Source organism: Archocentrus centrarchus, chromosome 9, assembly GCF_007364275.1.
Source record: "Archocentrus centrarchus isolate MPI-CPG fArcCen1 chromosome 9, fArcCen1, whole genome shotgun sequence".
Lineage (NCBI taxonomy): Eukaryota > Metazoa > Chordata > Actinopteri > Cichliformes > Cichlidae > Archocentrus > Archocentrus centrarchus.
The window spans coordinates 15728547-15741544 of record NC_044354.1 but is presented as its reverse complement, the minus strand read 5'-3'; the positions used below and the strand labels follow the sequence as shown (position 1 = coordinate 15741544).

The 12998-nt window shown below is 40.5% G+C and overlaps 1 protein-coding gene across 1 annotated transcript in view; it reads right to left on the bottom strand.

Annotated features, from left to right (window-relative positions):
• pip5k1bb (phosphatidylinositol-4-phosphate 5-kinase, type I, beta b) overlaps positions 1 to 12998 on the bottom strand; it is a 30607-nt gene that overhangs the window by 4312 nt on the left and 13297 nt on the right. Inside the window, exons 5-12 of the mRNA XM_030738377.1 lie at positions 12511 to 12628; positions 10592 to 10744; positions 9429 to 9728; positions 2648 to 2844; positions 2219 to 2302; positions 1471 to 1519; positions 1243 to 1327; positions 322 to 477 (exon numbers count right to left, since the gene is read on the bottom strand). Of these exons, the coding sequence (XP_030594237.1) occupies positions 322 to 477; positions 1243 to 1327; positions 1471 to 1519; positions 2219 to 2302; positions 2648 to 2844; positions 9429 to 9728; positions 10592 to 10744; positions 12511 to 12628 (1142 nt within the window). The remainder of the gene's footprint in view (positions 1 to 321; positions 478 to 1242; positions 1328 to 1470; positions 1520 to 2218; positions 2303 to 2647; positions 2845 to 9428; positions 9729 to 10591; positions 10745 to 12510; positions 12629 to 12998) is intronic.

The window sequence follows — 12998 nt, the reverse complement described above, 5'->3', positions numbered from 1 at the left end:
GGAAGTGGCTCTTTATGGGCCTCAAGTGTTTCTAAAAAGCTTTAATAAGCCACAAAAAGACTAGAAAACAACCAAAGCTTGACATGGCGGATTAGTAGGCAGACGTGGCTGGGATTAAAGTAAAATGTCAAATGTTTTATGATGGCATCAATCATTCTGGTTTTCAGTTTCAAAACAACCTCATTTATAGTCCGGACAGAATGCTTTCAAACATGGCACATAAGCTAATCTGTCAAAATATATGGAAGTGAGTCGCAGCGACCTGTAAACTGTTGTCACTGTCAGAGTGAAATTTTGGTGAAAACCTTTCGTTTTGTGTACCTTGTCCATCTAGGCTGGCGAGGCTGCGTGCTCCTACCAGTCGGTCCCTCCTGTCCTCGTTCCTCTCATCCGCCTGCGATGAAAGGATCTCCTGTGAGGACGACTTCAGAGCAGGGATGGAAGAGCGGGTCCTCTTTGAAGGGGAGAATCGAATTGCTGCGGAGCCAAAAAAAAAAAAAAGAAAGAAAGAAAGAGCACATGAATCAGGGAAAGGACCGCAATCAGACATTCAGGGACATAGAGGCAAGGGAGACAATAACTGCAATAATTGGGAGGAGATAAATCAAAGAGACGGTTATCCTGACTGAAGCAATGTTCACACATGGAAACTTCAATGCTCTGCTTCCAAAATTAGCAGTTATTAAACTGTTATAATGCACAATGACGTTGACACAAATGCCCCCTAAGCCACCCTTATTCCGCCTCCCGAGATGGGTGCGAAATAAAGTCCTTTCCTGTCATCTCCCTCTGTCAGGACTTGGCAATGGTTAACAGTATGGCTAAATCCGCAAATCAGTGTCTCAGCCATATTTATTTCCACAGGGGGTCCTGCATAGTTACATAACATTTGTTACTATATTTGCTGTTCCAAAACCGCTTTCTGGTTTCACCTACAGCCACACCCAGGACACTGAGAACAGATGCTTATGATAAAGCAATTACAGTTTTATATATATCTAAGGACTTTATAGATCATGTGCTTCAAAGATTTATCCAACAGCCGAATCTAGAGGACAATAAAAGGAAAGAGAGGGGGAGAAAATACAAGGCGAAGACATTTAGGAGACACCCAAATGCCCAGTAATTCATAAGAAAAAGCCCTGCCTACAGTTTCATTCTCCTTATCAGCGTTCCAGCTTTCCACATTACATTTCCTTCTGTACCTTCACACATATGACTGCAATCAGTCAGCAGACTTACGCTGAGTCTTCCTGAAGACCCGTGTGCTCATGAATTTCAGGAAGCGGCTTGCATAAAACCCGGGTCGGTGGACCGAGACAGAGTCCTGAGAACAAATGAGAAAGGGTGGAAAAAAAAGAAGTCAGGCTTTTATTGGAGAGCCACTGTTAGACTTGAAGAGGATGTAATGAAATAAAAGGCTCATTCATAAAAGCTGCTCCGTCAGATTTGAGCAGGCTATTAACTTACACCATCGTACACCAGGGCTTTCCACGAGTGCTCCAACTTTTTAATGAACCTGGAAAGAAACACAACAAAAAGAGGCCTTGTCACAAACGTGTCTGCTTATATAACAACTTCCCCTTTATGCTGGATCAAACCTTCCCCTTTTCCTTCTGGGTGTAGCACAAATTGTTGCTTAACCTAAAGTTTTGCCCATAGGTTAAGCAACAATTAGCCTTTAAGAAAGAGGAGGTACACAACCTTTTCATCATTCATGACCTCACTGACACTGAGCGTCTGATGCCAACTAGGTTGACAAAGATTTATGTGATGCTTTTAAATCACCACAAGTTTTAAAAGCCTATGAACCAAAAAGGCTTCCCTCTCTGTTACTACATACACACACAAAAATCAATGTGTGGATAAAGAAGACTAACAAACCACCATGTCCACTTAAAGCATGCTGGGCAGAGAAAAAGCCTTAAATGTGGTAAAGTGTAGCTCTTTCCATTGGCAACGGTTGGATAATTCAACATAACGCTGCAGGTATAGCAGCAATTAAAGCAGCTGCTCTAAGATTATTATGCATTTCATTGGTAACTGATCCAAAATGAAGGCATTCCTACAGACATGCCCTCCAGTTCTGCAGATCGAACAGTCGGATCTCAAAAGATTTTATTGCACAAGAAGATAACAGATAAATCTCTTTATTTCTAGAAATAATTAGAAAATGCAGTAGAGCTGGTGTTTATTTCAGCTTCATAGGCATCAGTACCTGTATGACTGTAGAATATCTATGATACCCAGGTAGATGAGCAGCTTTTCATCTTTGTGTGTCCTGGCAGGGATGCCGCCCATCCTAAAATGGAGCAAAAACACATCAGAATTTAGAAAACAGCTGCTGCTCAAATAAACTCAATGTGCCTCTGCACTTTTACGAGTGTTTGTAAAAGAGGCTCTTGCAGTATTTACATTCATGTGTGTGTGTGTTGCTGTAAATATGCAGAACAGTGGCTGTGTTTGTATTTTTGTAGCTATGGTTATGTGAGAGCTCGACTGTGTGTGTGTGTGAGCGTTCCATGTAAGGTTTGAGTTGTATAACTGTCTGCGAGAGAAAAAGTGGAGATCAAGAGACAAACAGAGGAGGTGTGCGTGTGCATAATGTGTGTGTGTGTGTGTCCTGCCCAAAGCTAAGCAAACTCACGTGTCATCAGTGGTGAGGGCTTCAGCAGCCTTGCCGTCTCCTTGGATGGACTCCATGGCAGTGGAGTAGAGCACCCTCTGAGCCACGGGTCTCCTCCCGTCACACCCGGCCTGGCCCTGCTCACCCCCCTCTCTGTGGTCCAGGACGTGTACACCCAGCAAAAGACTGTAGTCCATGATCTTAAAACTCTCCAGCACCTGTTGCAAGTCACAATAGAGAGTCCATTGATAATTAATATCACAATCTGAATATGATTGTGTCATTTAATCTCCTGCTTCTTGAAACACTAAAAGTTTTTCTACTAGACTCTCACGATGAGGGAGTTTTTTTCCTTTCATCACCCACCCAAAAGCCAGAAAGCTAGCAACAGGAAATCTCTGCTGAAACCTGTTCTGAGTTAAATAAACAAGGTGTTTCGCTACAGTGAGCCAAGCGTTACACACCGACCCATCTGAGGAGCCTTTTACCAAGTTTCCCACAGACCCTCTGACTTCATGTCTACCAGTTCTCAAGAAAAGCCGCTCTATGGTTAGAAAAGGGTAAATAGTGAGATGGGAGCCTATTCTGGGAATGGGATTGGGGTCACTGCCATGTAACCAAGCTTATTTTATGACCTAGACTGGGAAAAAACAAAAAACAAAAAACAAGCTATGGTAATGGTTTATAATTCTTAGCTTGAAGCCATTTGCTCTTAGGAACAGAGTCGTCTTCCGATGGGATTGCGTCAGCAGCTACGCCACACCCATCTTTGAACTCTGCCTACATTTAAGGTGAAAACAATACCAGTCGTGCTTTCGAGGCTTGTAAAAGGTTCTCGCAGCTCTGTCATAACACCACAGCTTTAATGTGTTTATGTGTGTGTAGCTGATGGGGAAAAAAAAACAACAAAAAAAAAAAATCACAGGAAGGAGGAGGAAACAGCCTGTCTAATGAAGAGTGAATAAAACAGATGAAAGCTTTATCATTACACATTCAAACTTAAATTCCTAGACTTTATAGAAAAAACTGACATGACCCAAAATCCAGAGGAAAATAAAGTTATCTGTAGGTAAGCTATGCTTAAAGCACAGTCAGAGATGATATTAGTGTTCATTGTGAATCCAGTTTGCATCTGCATAACAAATGCTGATATTTAAAGTCATAGGAGCACACATTCATACACCCAACTACCAATAGACTTAACAAGTGAATCAAAACAAACACTGGGCCTTTTCACTGATTTTTTTTTTTTTTTTCCCCTTTTCCATATCAACAATTTGCATCCCCTCGCTCAAACTCCCCCAGCCTATTCAAACAGTAACCATTTTGAATAGAGCCATACACACCACGCTGCCTACAGAAAGCCAAGACCGAGTGTGCGGGCCCCAGCTTTCCCTGGCAGACAATCGAAGCATCACAGCAGAAAGAGGACATCCACGTCTCTGTTATTTGTGCAAAAGTTTTCCTTGGATTTTGTAATATTACTGATCTTGAGAGGCATACCAGTGCAGAGTTTAGTTTCTGCTCTCAAACACGGCCCTCTTGTCTCATAGTGAAAGAGAAAGGCTAACGCTGTGAGAAGCGAGCTTTGTCACAGCATTGCTTAATCCTCAACAAATTTCTGTTGATTCTCATCATGTTCTACCCTAAAACACTCCTCCACCCATTCAGCTCTGTGCCAGGAAGGCTGCACAGAGAGCTGCCTGCCTTTGCAGCAACACTAATACACCAATAATGCACAAATACATGTGTTCTTTACTGGGAATCTGCTTATGCTTTCCTTTGTGATCAAGCTGAATCATCGACTCCAGGCATACACTGACTATGAGTAGAGTTCAAGTACGCCTGGTTTGTAACAGAAGCCATCTGAAGAGGCCACAAGAGCCACAACTCAAACCCTGCAATTAAGGGTCAAGCTGTAGCCAGCCAGATACTGCTTTGCCAGTGTTGGTAATTTAAGATCTTTTCTTCACAATGGGGGCAAAAACAGTGTGAAATGACACAATAAAAGCTTAAAAAAAGGGGGGGGGGGGGGGGATTCACAAAGTGGCCTTGATTAGAAAGTATTGTCTCATGTTTATTACTGATGCATCAGCCGTTCTCTCTCAAAGTTTGGCAAAAAAAGAAAACATTAACATGTATCACACTGAGGTTTTTTTTTTTTTTTACAGAAAAAAAGCTAATTTAAATATTCTTAACTTTAAAAAAAAAAAAACTGGGTGCAAAGCAGGGCTGAATGTTTTCATATTCATACTGCTCTCTGTGACATCACTAGGTCATGCAACGACCGCTTCCACTGACTGCAGACAAAACTGTTGTAAGAGCAACTTTCAAACAACACATTTCCTCATTTCTTGTTTTTAAGTTCACCCGAGTGATCTAATCCTCTCCTTCCATCTTTGTAATATTTGTTTTCATTTCTCATTCACATACCAAACTGTACTTTTCATGTTTTTCCATTGACTCATTAATTCCACAAACAAAATCATTTTCCATATAACGATTAATTTAATGGTTAAAAATGAAGAGAAAATATGAAATTTGTTGCCTTCCAAAAAATGCACACTTCCTAAATACCACCTGATATAATTAATCAATCAGCTGACAGTCATAAGAGATTCTGTTTCTAACCACAGAAATTACAGCCAATCAAATTTACTCATCAGAAACAGAAAATAAAACATCTATTTCTTACCCCGTATTTCATTATATTTTTCATTATAATTCAGCAAAATTACACCCATTATTGTCCATCTACTACATGTTCATGCCCACATTGCACTAAATCTTTCCATTTCTGTCCTTATTTGTGCCTGGAATTCAAGAACTCTCATTTTAAAAATGGACTCTAATCAATCACATGGCTGCAACTCAGTGCATGTACAGATGGTCGCGGTGACCTACTGAAGCTCAAACCGAGCATCAGAATGGGGAAGAAAGGTGATTTAATTGACTTTGAACTTGACACGGCTGCGAGTGCCAGAGAGGCTGGTATGAGTATTTTAGAAACTGCTGATCTACTGGGGTTTCCCCGCACAACCATCCCTAGGGTACAGCAAGTGGCAGTTCTCTTGGCAAAAATGGATGTGCTGGCAACAAATCTACAGCAACTGTGCGATACTATCACATCAATATGGAGCACCTTGTTGAATCTATGCCACGAGGGATTAAGGCAGTTCAAAAGGCAAAAATGGGGTTCAAACTGGTACTAAAAAGGTATACCTAATAAAGTGGCCACATGTGTATATTTCTTTATGCTTTTTTTGGCCTGAGTTGCCCACAAGATGAAAAAGTGTTGACTGCAAAATACCTGTTGAGAAGAAAAGTCTCCTAACAGCTTGATTTCATCTTCAGCATCACAGTCATTATGATGTTTGCCTCACTGCACAGTCACTGTAACGTGACAGGGACGCTCTCCACTGTTACAAACCTCACACACACACACAGCCAGTATCAGACTGGTACACATATACACACTCTACAATAAACGCTCTCTGTCTCACTCACTCTGTAGAGTAGAGTTCAGCATGAATTATTTATGCCTCGTGTTGTTTTGGCATTTGGGGGAGTATCAGGGGAGCGGCAGAGTAATGGAGAGAAGAGACTTTAGAGGAGAGCACAGCCTGCATTTCCACAGAAGTGTCCCGTGTAACAGAAATATCTGTTATTTCTGATATGTCACAAGCATAGCTCAAATACCTTTTCTTCTTTCAACTCAAATCTGACTTCCCACATTCCCTCCAGGCTCTGGAAAAACAGTTTAACGTAACTTTTTTTTTTTTTTTTTTAAATCACAACTATTAAAGGAAAACTATCCCTTCCACTTCCTCATTCCCTCCAAAGCCCACCACACCCCTTGCTGCTAAGCTTCTGCCGACCCTTCATCTGGCTTTTGGTTTGCGGCCTCTCCTGGGTTGATGGGGTTAGCTGCTTACTCATGGAAATGGACAGAGATTCTGCTTAGAGGGCACTTTGCTTCCCGCTTAGGAGGCAAATGCAGGAAGCCATGACAATAAACTATACAGTCTCTCCAACAGCTGCTGCAAAACACATACACCACATTTTATATAATTTATTTATATATATATATATATATATATATATATATATATATATATATATATATATATATATATATATATATATATATATATATATATATATATATATACACACTTACACACACACACACACACACACACACACACACACACACACAGAGTTTTTTGTTTGTTTTGTATAACTTTCAAGTATTACAAAATTTATGATTTTTCGGGTTTAAATTGATTATGTGTGCTGCCAGGTTAAACATTAAGAAAGCACTCACTTAGCAAGAGGAAAACAGGACTTTGAGAAAGTCCACACACTGGTTAATGATAAGGAGAAATGCTCTAACCTCAGGTGATTACATAAGGGTCCTCTGAGTTTATGGTTGTCAGACTAAGTCAACATCACAAGATCCAGATTTACCGCAAACCTCAAGATAATGCTTGACTTAACAGGTGGGAAAGCAAGAGGTGATCACAGCTGTTTATGCACCTATCCTGTGAGAGCAATCAGTTTCCCAAAACAAAACTTCAGACTAACGGAGCAAAGAATTTGCTGTAAAACAAAACCGTCCATGTCATTAGTTGTTTTCTGAGAACACAAAAAGGAGAAGACACAAACTCTCTCACATAACAGGCTGAACTAAACACACAGCATCCCACTGTTCATTAGCTTTGATTCTTTCTATAAAAGTCATTAAGTTGTTGGCTGTATGGTCTATTGTGGAGTTGCGAGGTCTGGCAGGTTGGCCCGGCTCAGCAGGAACTATGCCAGGAAGTCGCTCTTTTGCTGGTGCCTGGCCTCATCTGATGTACACATTGACACTTACAGTAACAACCAGGCTGATTTCCGGGTCAAATACAGCAGTCTGTTAACTTGTTGTTGTTGTTTTGAGCATAAAACTATAATCTAGTCCTATTGTCACAGATTAATGACTTCATCTGTAGTTTTTTGTTTTGTTTTTTTTCTTTTTTCTTGTTGAGTGGGAGAAAGCTAGTCTGTTTTGGGCTTAAACAAGGGCATTAACTGGTCACTGGACTTGACCGTGTAAAGCTTTGTTAGCAAAGGTTCAGATGTCTATTCCCGCTCTACATCAGTCACCTTCTTGTCCTCCTCTGCTTGTTTAGTCTCGTAATGGCAATTCAAACTGTAATCCTTAAGCACAGCAATTTGCTCTCCACAAACTAAGCCCACGGCTTTACCTCTGACTTCAGTAAATAAATACTTAGAAGTCTGTTAAAAAGTGTGTTTTTTTTATGTGGGCTGACATTATTTGGGGCTAGCAAACTCATCTCTCAAAGTCTGCTCCAATGCATTTACTGTGAAGCTGCATTCGCTTGCATATATATATATACGTACATAAATTAAAAAAAAAAAAAAAATAGGAGTCACCTTCAAAATAAAACCACTAAAGTTGTATTGTGATTTCCTACAAAACTGTAAAAACAAAAAACAAAAAGAAACTGTAATCCGTTCTGTGGTAGGAAGTTTATCAAAGAGTGTTTGATGGGTGAAATGGGACAAACTGGATGATCTATACTCATTTATGCTTGAATCCTTATTTCCCATTGACCTTACATGGGCAAATCAGGGACAAGTAAAGGGCCGGATGTGGCCCGTGGGCCGTACAATGCCCAGGTCTGTTGATTATCTAGCATTTGATCATGAGGTAAAAATAGCTTCACAAATATGCCATCTCTCTGTGTTTAGAAAACATATTTATAAATGGAAACATCTGTTGTAAGCTACAGTGAGCCAAAGGTTGTCTACGCTCAGTAATTTATGATGGGTCTTCATTCAGCCTTTCAGCTTAACATACAACCATTTATTTTATGAGTTTATGGTCCACAGCTTCTGAATTGGTGCCTTTTGCAGAGCACAGAGGGTGCAGACATCAGTTCCACTTGTGTTCTGTGTCTTTTGTTTTTTAAAGCCAACAGGCTTGTTATTTAATCACAACTGTGGCACAAAAATCTGAAAATTTACACAATACTTTATACAGACTACAACACAGTTTCCACAAGTAATTCTTCCATACAAATATAACAGACAAACAAAAGGATATGAAATTATGAAATATGTTTGCTGTTTCATGTTTGTTTTTTATTTTTTTAAGCTTCTAAAATCAGAAAATCCTGCTGGATCACCAGAGCACAGCTCATGTCTCTTATTTACGCACACTGTCCTCCTTCAGCTGACAATTTCACGGTGTCTGCTTTAATACAGAGAAGAATGTGAGCCTTTAGATTGGAAGACTATCTTTGGACAGAGCTCTGAGTCTCACGCTACCAGGATCATGCCTTAATCACATTCAGTGTTTGGAGAGCTGTCATGTAGTGAAACATAGCCGTGCAGGGAAACAAGAACAGAGACCCGAGGCAAAGAAAGTTTAGCTGAACACATTGTCTTTCTCCCCTTAGGCAAAAACATGTAAAATTCTCTTTTCAAGACATTTTGTACTGTCTAGGATGCACACACACGATTCTGAACTAATACATAATGTGATTAAGTTACAGGAATGCATGTTGCTAGTGTTAGTGAAGTCCACAGCAACCCTTTAAAAGCCATGTCTCCTCACTCGAGTGGATTCCCAGGTTGAAAGGATTTTAACAGGAAAGCTCTTTGCTATGAAACCCAAACGATCTGATCCTAGACTTCCTTATTTGTTTGAAGGGAATAATAAAGAACTTCCTGTCATGGCATGACTGCTATTTCAAAGCCAGTCCACTGTGAGAACGAGCATAAGACTACCTACCCGACAGTCTCTCTGCAGTGTCTTCATAAGATTGTTGTATGTCTCTGCGTCAAAGTAAAGCCCGTCCTCGTGCATGTCTTGAAAGTCCAGGTCTTTGTAGGTTGGACAGGCCTTCTCTTTCTCTTTCCTGGACGCTCGTCTCTTATAAGTGGATCCCTTCAAGTCGTATTTGTAGTGCATTTTGACAGAGCGAGGCAACACATTGTTCATCACCACCAGTCGGATGTTGATGCCTCCAGACTGGATGCAATACAGGCCGTAAAACTTGGGAAGCAGTGTGCGTGGATTCTGGTTCAAGTTCTGTGAATTTTGAGAAAGCACAGACCCACAATAAAGTGAACAGATTCAATATACAGTTTTACACGCAGATTGCATTTTTTTTTATACATTAATGGGTGAGATAAAAGGAAATAGTTTGGTACCTAATTTGTGGATGGTCAGAATTATGCTGCAGATAACTGTAATGTACCTACCCCACTTTGTTACTGTTTGCAGAGAGAGCTATAAATTGTGGATGATGTGTTTTGTATTTCTATTATAAGATGCAATCAAAAAAATAAATTCAGCAACTCCACCCATAAAAAAATGTATTTTGCTTTAACATTCAAGGAGTTGTCCAATATAAAAGTGTCTTCCAGTGTTAGTCTGTCGAGGGAGAACATTGAGGAGAAACAGCTCAAACTTTGGTGAGTGCATTTTTTGTTTGTTTTTTGTCCACATTAACACAGTCGTCACTCAACACCTATTTTGCTTGCAGATGTGTTTCCCTCCAACTTTATCCTCTTCCCCAAAAAGAAAACTTCCAGGGAAGGGCTGGCATTTTGGCACACTGGATGAGATCCAAAACATACTGCTGAGGCACATTTAAGTGGTCAGAACAGAATTTCCATGGAAGGATCTATCTAAAAATAGCAAGACGTGAACAGAAGAGGTGCATCGCTGCGTAGGAAGATTACCTTGAAGGAGAGACTTGTAAAGTCAAGCTAAATCTGAATGCAATAAATGAGAGTATGAATAACAAAGCAAACTGATCAAATGTATCTGATGAGTGATAAATCATTTACGTGGGTTTTAAACACCCAATCAGCAGATTCAGAAGTGGAATTTTGACACCTTACCGGGTGCTGGAGTAAACTGTCCTGAAGTGACAATAAATTTCTCACCATATAGTATCCGGGTAGCAGTCTCTGGAGAAACTTGGCCTCCTTGTGCTGAACGGTTTTAATGATGAACTCATCGTCACTGGTCAAGTAGAAGAGAGAGCCACTGGCCCCTGGGTTGGTCAGCTCAATGAGAGGCTCATTTACCAGGGAGTACTGAGGAAGAAAACCATAAACATTTCATATCTAATACATAATCAACTCTTTATGGTCCTAGCTTTGCACGCAGCGGAACAGGATATAGATAAAGGGCCTTTGTGTGGTGCCACAAAATTGGGGGGCTACTTGTGCAAAGAAAAATCAGACCAAAAGTCTAAAGTTGTCACGTGCTTATCAGAGACAGCAGGCCTATGTCTGCATTTGTTTTATTGTTACATTAATGCAGCTCTGCTTCACATCACTCCGGTGTTTATCTGTTCGCCAAACTTTATAGGCACCCATGGACGCATGAATCTTCCTGCTAAGAAACAAAAGCCTTCATCGCACAGTGGCTATCTGCACACGAGGGAGAGCCTGTAAGAGCAGCAGACTGTTAGATATTAATAAGTGCATTATGAAAGCCACATGTTCAAAGGAGAGAAAGACTGGAGGCGTCCACTCTCCCTCTCTGAGGACTCTTCCACTGATGACCATCCGCAGTCTTGTTGAGTTACCAGCTCAAACACATCGGCAGTTGATTGCATTTGTATTGAGGCTGCTGTGTGTGTGTCTGTGTGTGTGTGTGTGTGTGTGTGTGTGTGTGTGTGTGTGTGTGTGTGTGTGTGTGTGTGTGTGTGCATTCTCTCTTTGAATTAGACTCCACAGTGTGGCCTCTGCCTAAATGAATTCATCATCACCTCAAGGACATCGATCATTAGCACTACTCTGACGCTGCTGTGCCTTACACAATCCTCTCTCTCTTCTGCCTTGAAATAACTTTTTTTTTTTTTTTTTTTTAAATCTCCAGCTCTTTTCTGGAGCTTTTTGTCTTTCAATTATGCAGAAAAGAATGTGGCTATCAAAAGGAAGAATGCAGCCTGTTGGGCTTAGCCAAGACGTAGGAAGATGCCGTCATAACAAGATAAAAGGTCAAAGGAAATCACACAAAATCTAATTTTATTTATGTACATATGCTGATGAATATAATAAGGTAGAGCTTTAAATTTGCATCAAAAATGCTGCTGTCAAAGGCTTTGACAGTGCATATTACCTTGAGAGTAAATGTGAAAATCCAAGTGTGGAAATATTTTTACAGACATGTGCAAACGAGCAAACAAAAACAAACGTGAATCATCCAAAATTCTTCTGTTCAAAAGGCAGAACGCCTTTAAACACACAAAACGTCTGCTGGGAAATTCTCAGAATCACTGATTTTATTCAGCACTGTGTGAAGATTATAGCCGTGGTAACGAGGGCATGCTCTGTCATTATTAACTCCAGTATTTCCACAGACCCAGTGTTCTGCCTTGACTTCATTCTGCTAGGGAGTGCAGTATTACTCTGGCTTCTACATTAGTTAGTCAGCATTTAGTAAGTGGAAAGAAATTCAAGACAGACACAATTAATGGGGAATTGTCTCTTATTTTTGAGACTAATGGAAATCTTATTTGGCTGCCAGCTCCTCCTCCACAATCAGGAGACGAACAATCAAACTTGACACACAGATCCATCTTAGGTCCCTGAAGATTCTTAGCGATATCAAATATTATAGTGTCATCGTGTTGCCAAAAAGACAAAAAGGCAAAAAAAAAGAAAAGAAAAAAAGTCCAATTTCCTGAATCTCACTAATGAATAAGTTATGCCTTTGTTTAATCTGCACTAAGAGCAATGTGGGATTCATGGAAATTAGGTGGTGATCCAGACTGAGCTTCAGGATGTGGATTTTAAACAAAGCATGAACAAAAATGATGACCTGCCTGGTCTCTGCCAGGTTTTAATCTTACCAGGTAGTCATCTGGTTTGATGCCGAACAGATCTCTGAAGTAGCGGAAGGCCAGCGGGGCGTATGTCTTGAAGCGGAAGTCAGGATAGCGATGTGCTGGAGTCAAGTTGCTTCCCTCACTGGGATATATAACCAAGCCAAGAGGAAACAAAACCACACAATCGTACATTAGATACATTTTTCAACACTAACTGACATGAACGTTAAAAAAAAAGCAAAACAAACAACTTTAACATTACGGTTAGGAAACCTATTAGTGCCAGTAACTCAGATGCACACTATCTCTGCAGGAAAACTAGCACTACCGCTGCACCTAATCTTTGTGCCTGGGCATCTACGCTATTGACTCCTGGTAATTTTATCAGTGGGCCCTTGTAATTTGTTCCATTCCTGCTTGAAAAGGCTTCAACAGAGTAAGTTCTCTATGGGAACCCAGATTCACAAGCATTGTGCTGACAGAGACCTGTCTGTATAGAGTTCTTTGCCTGG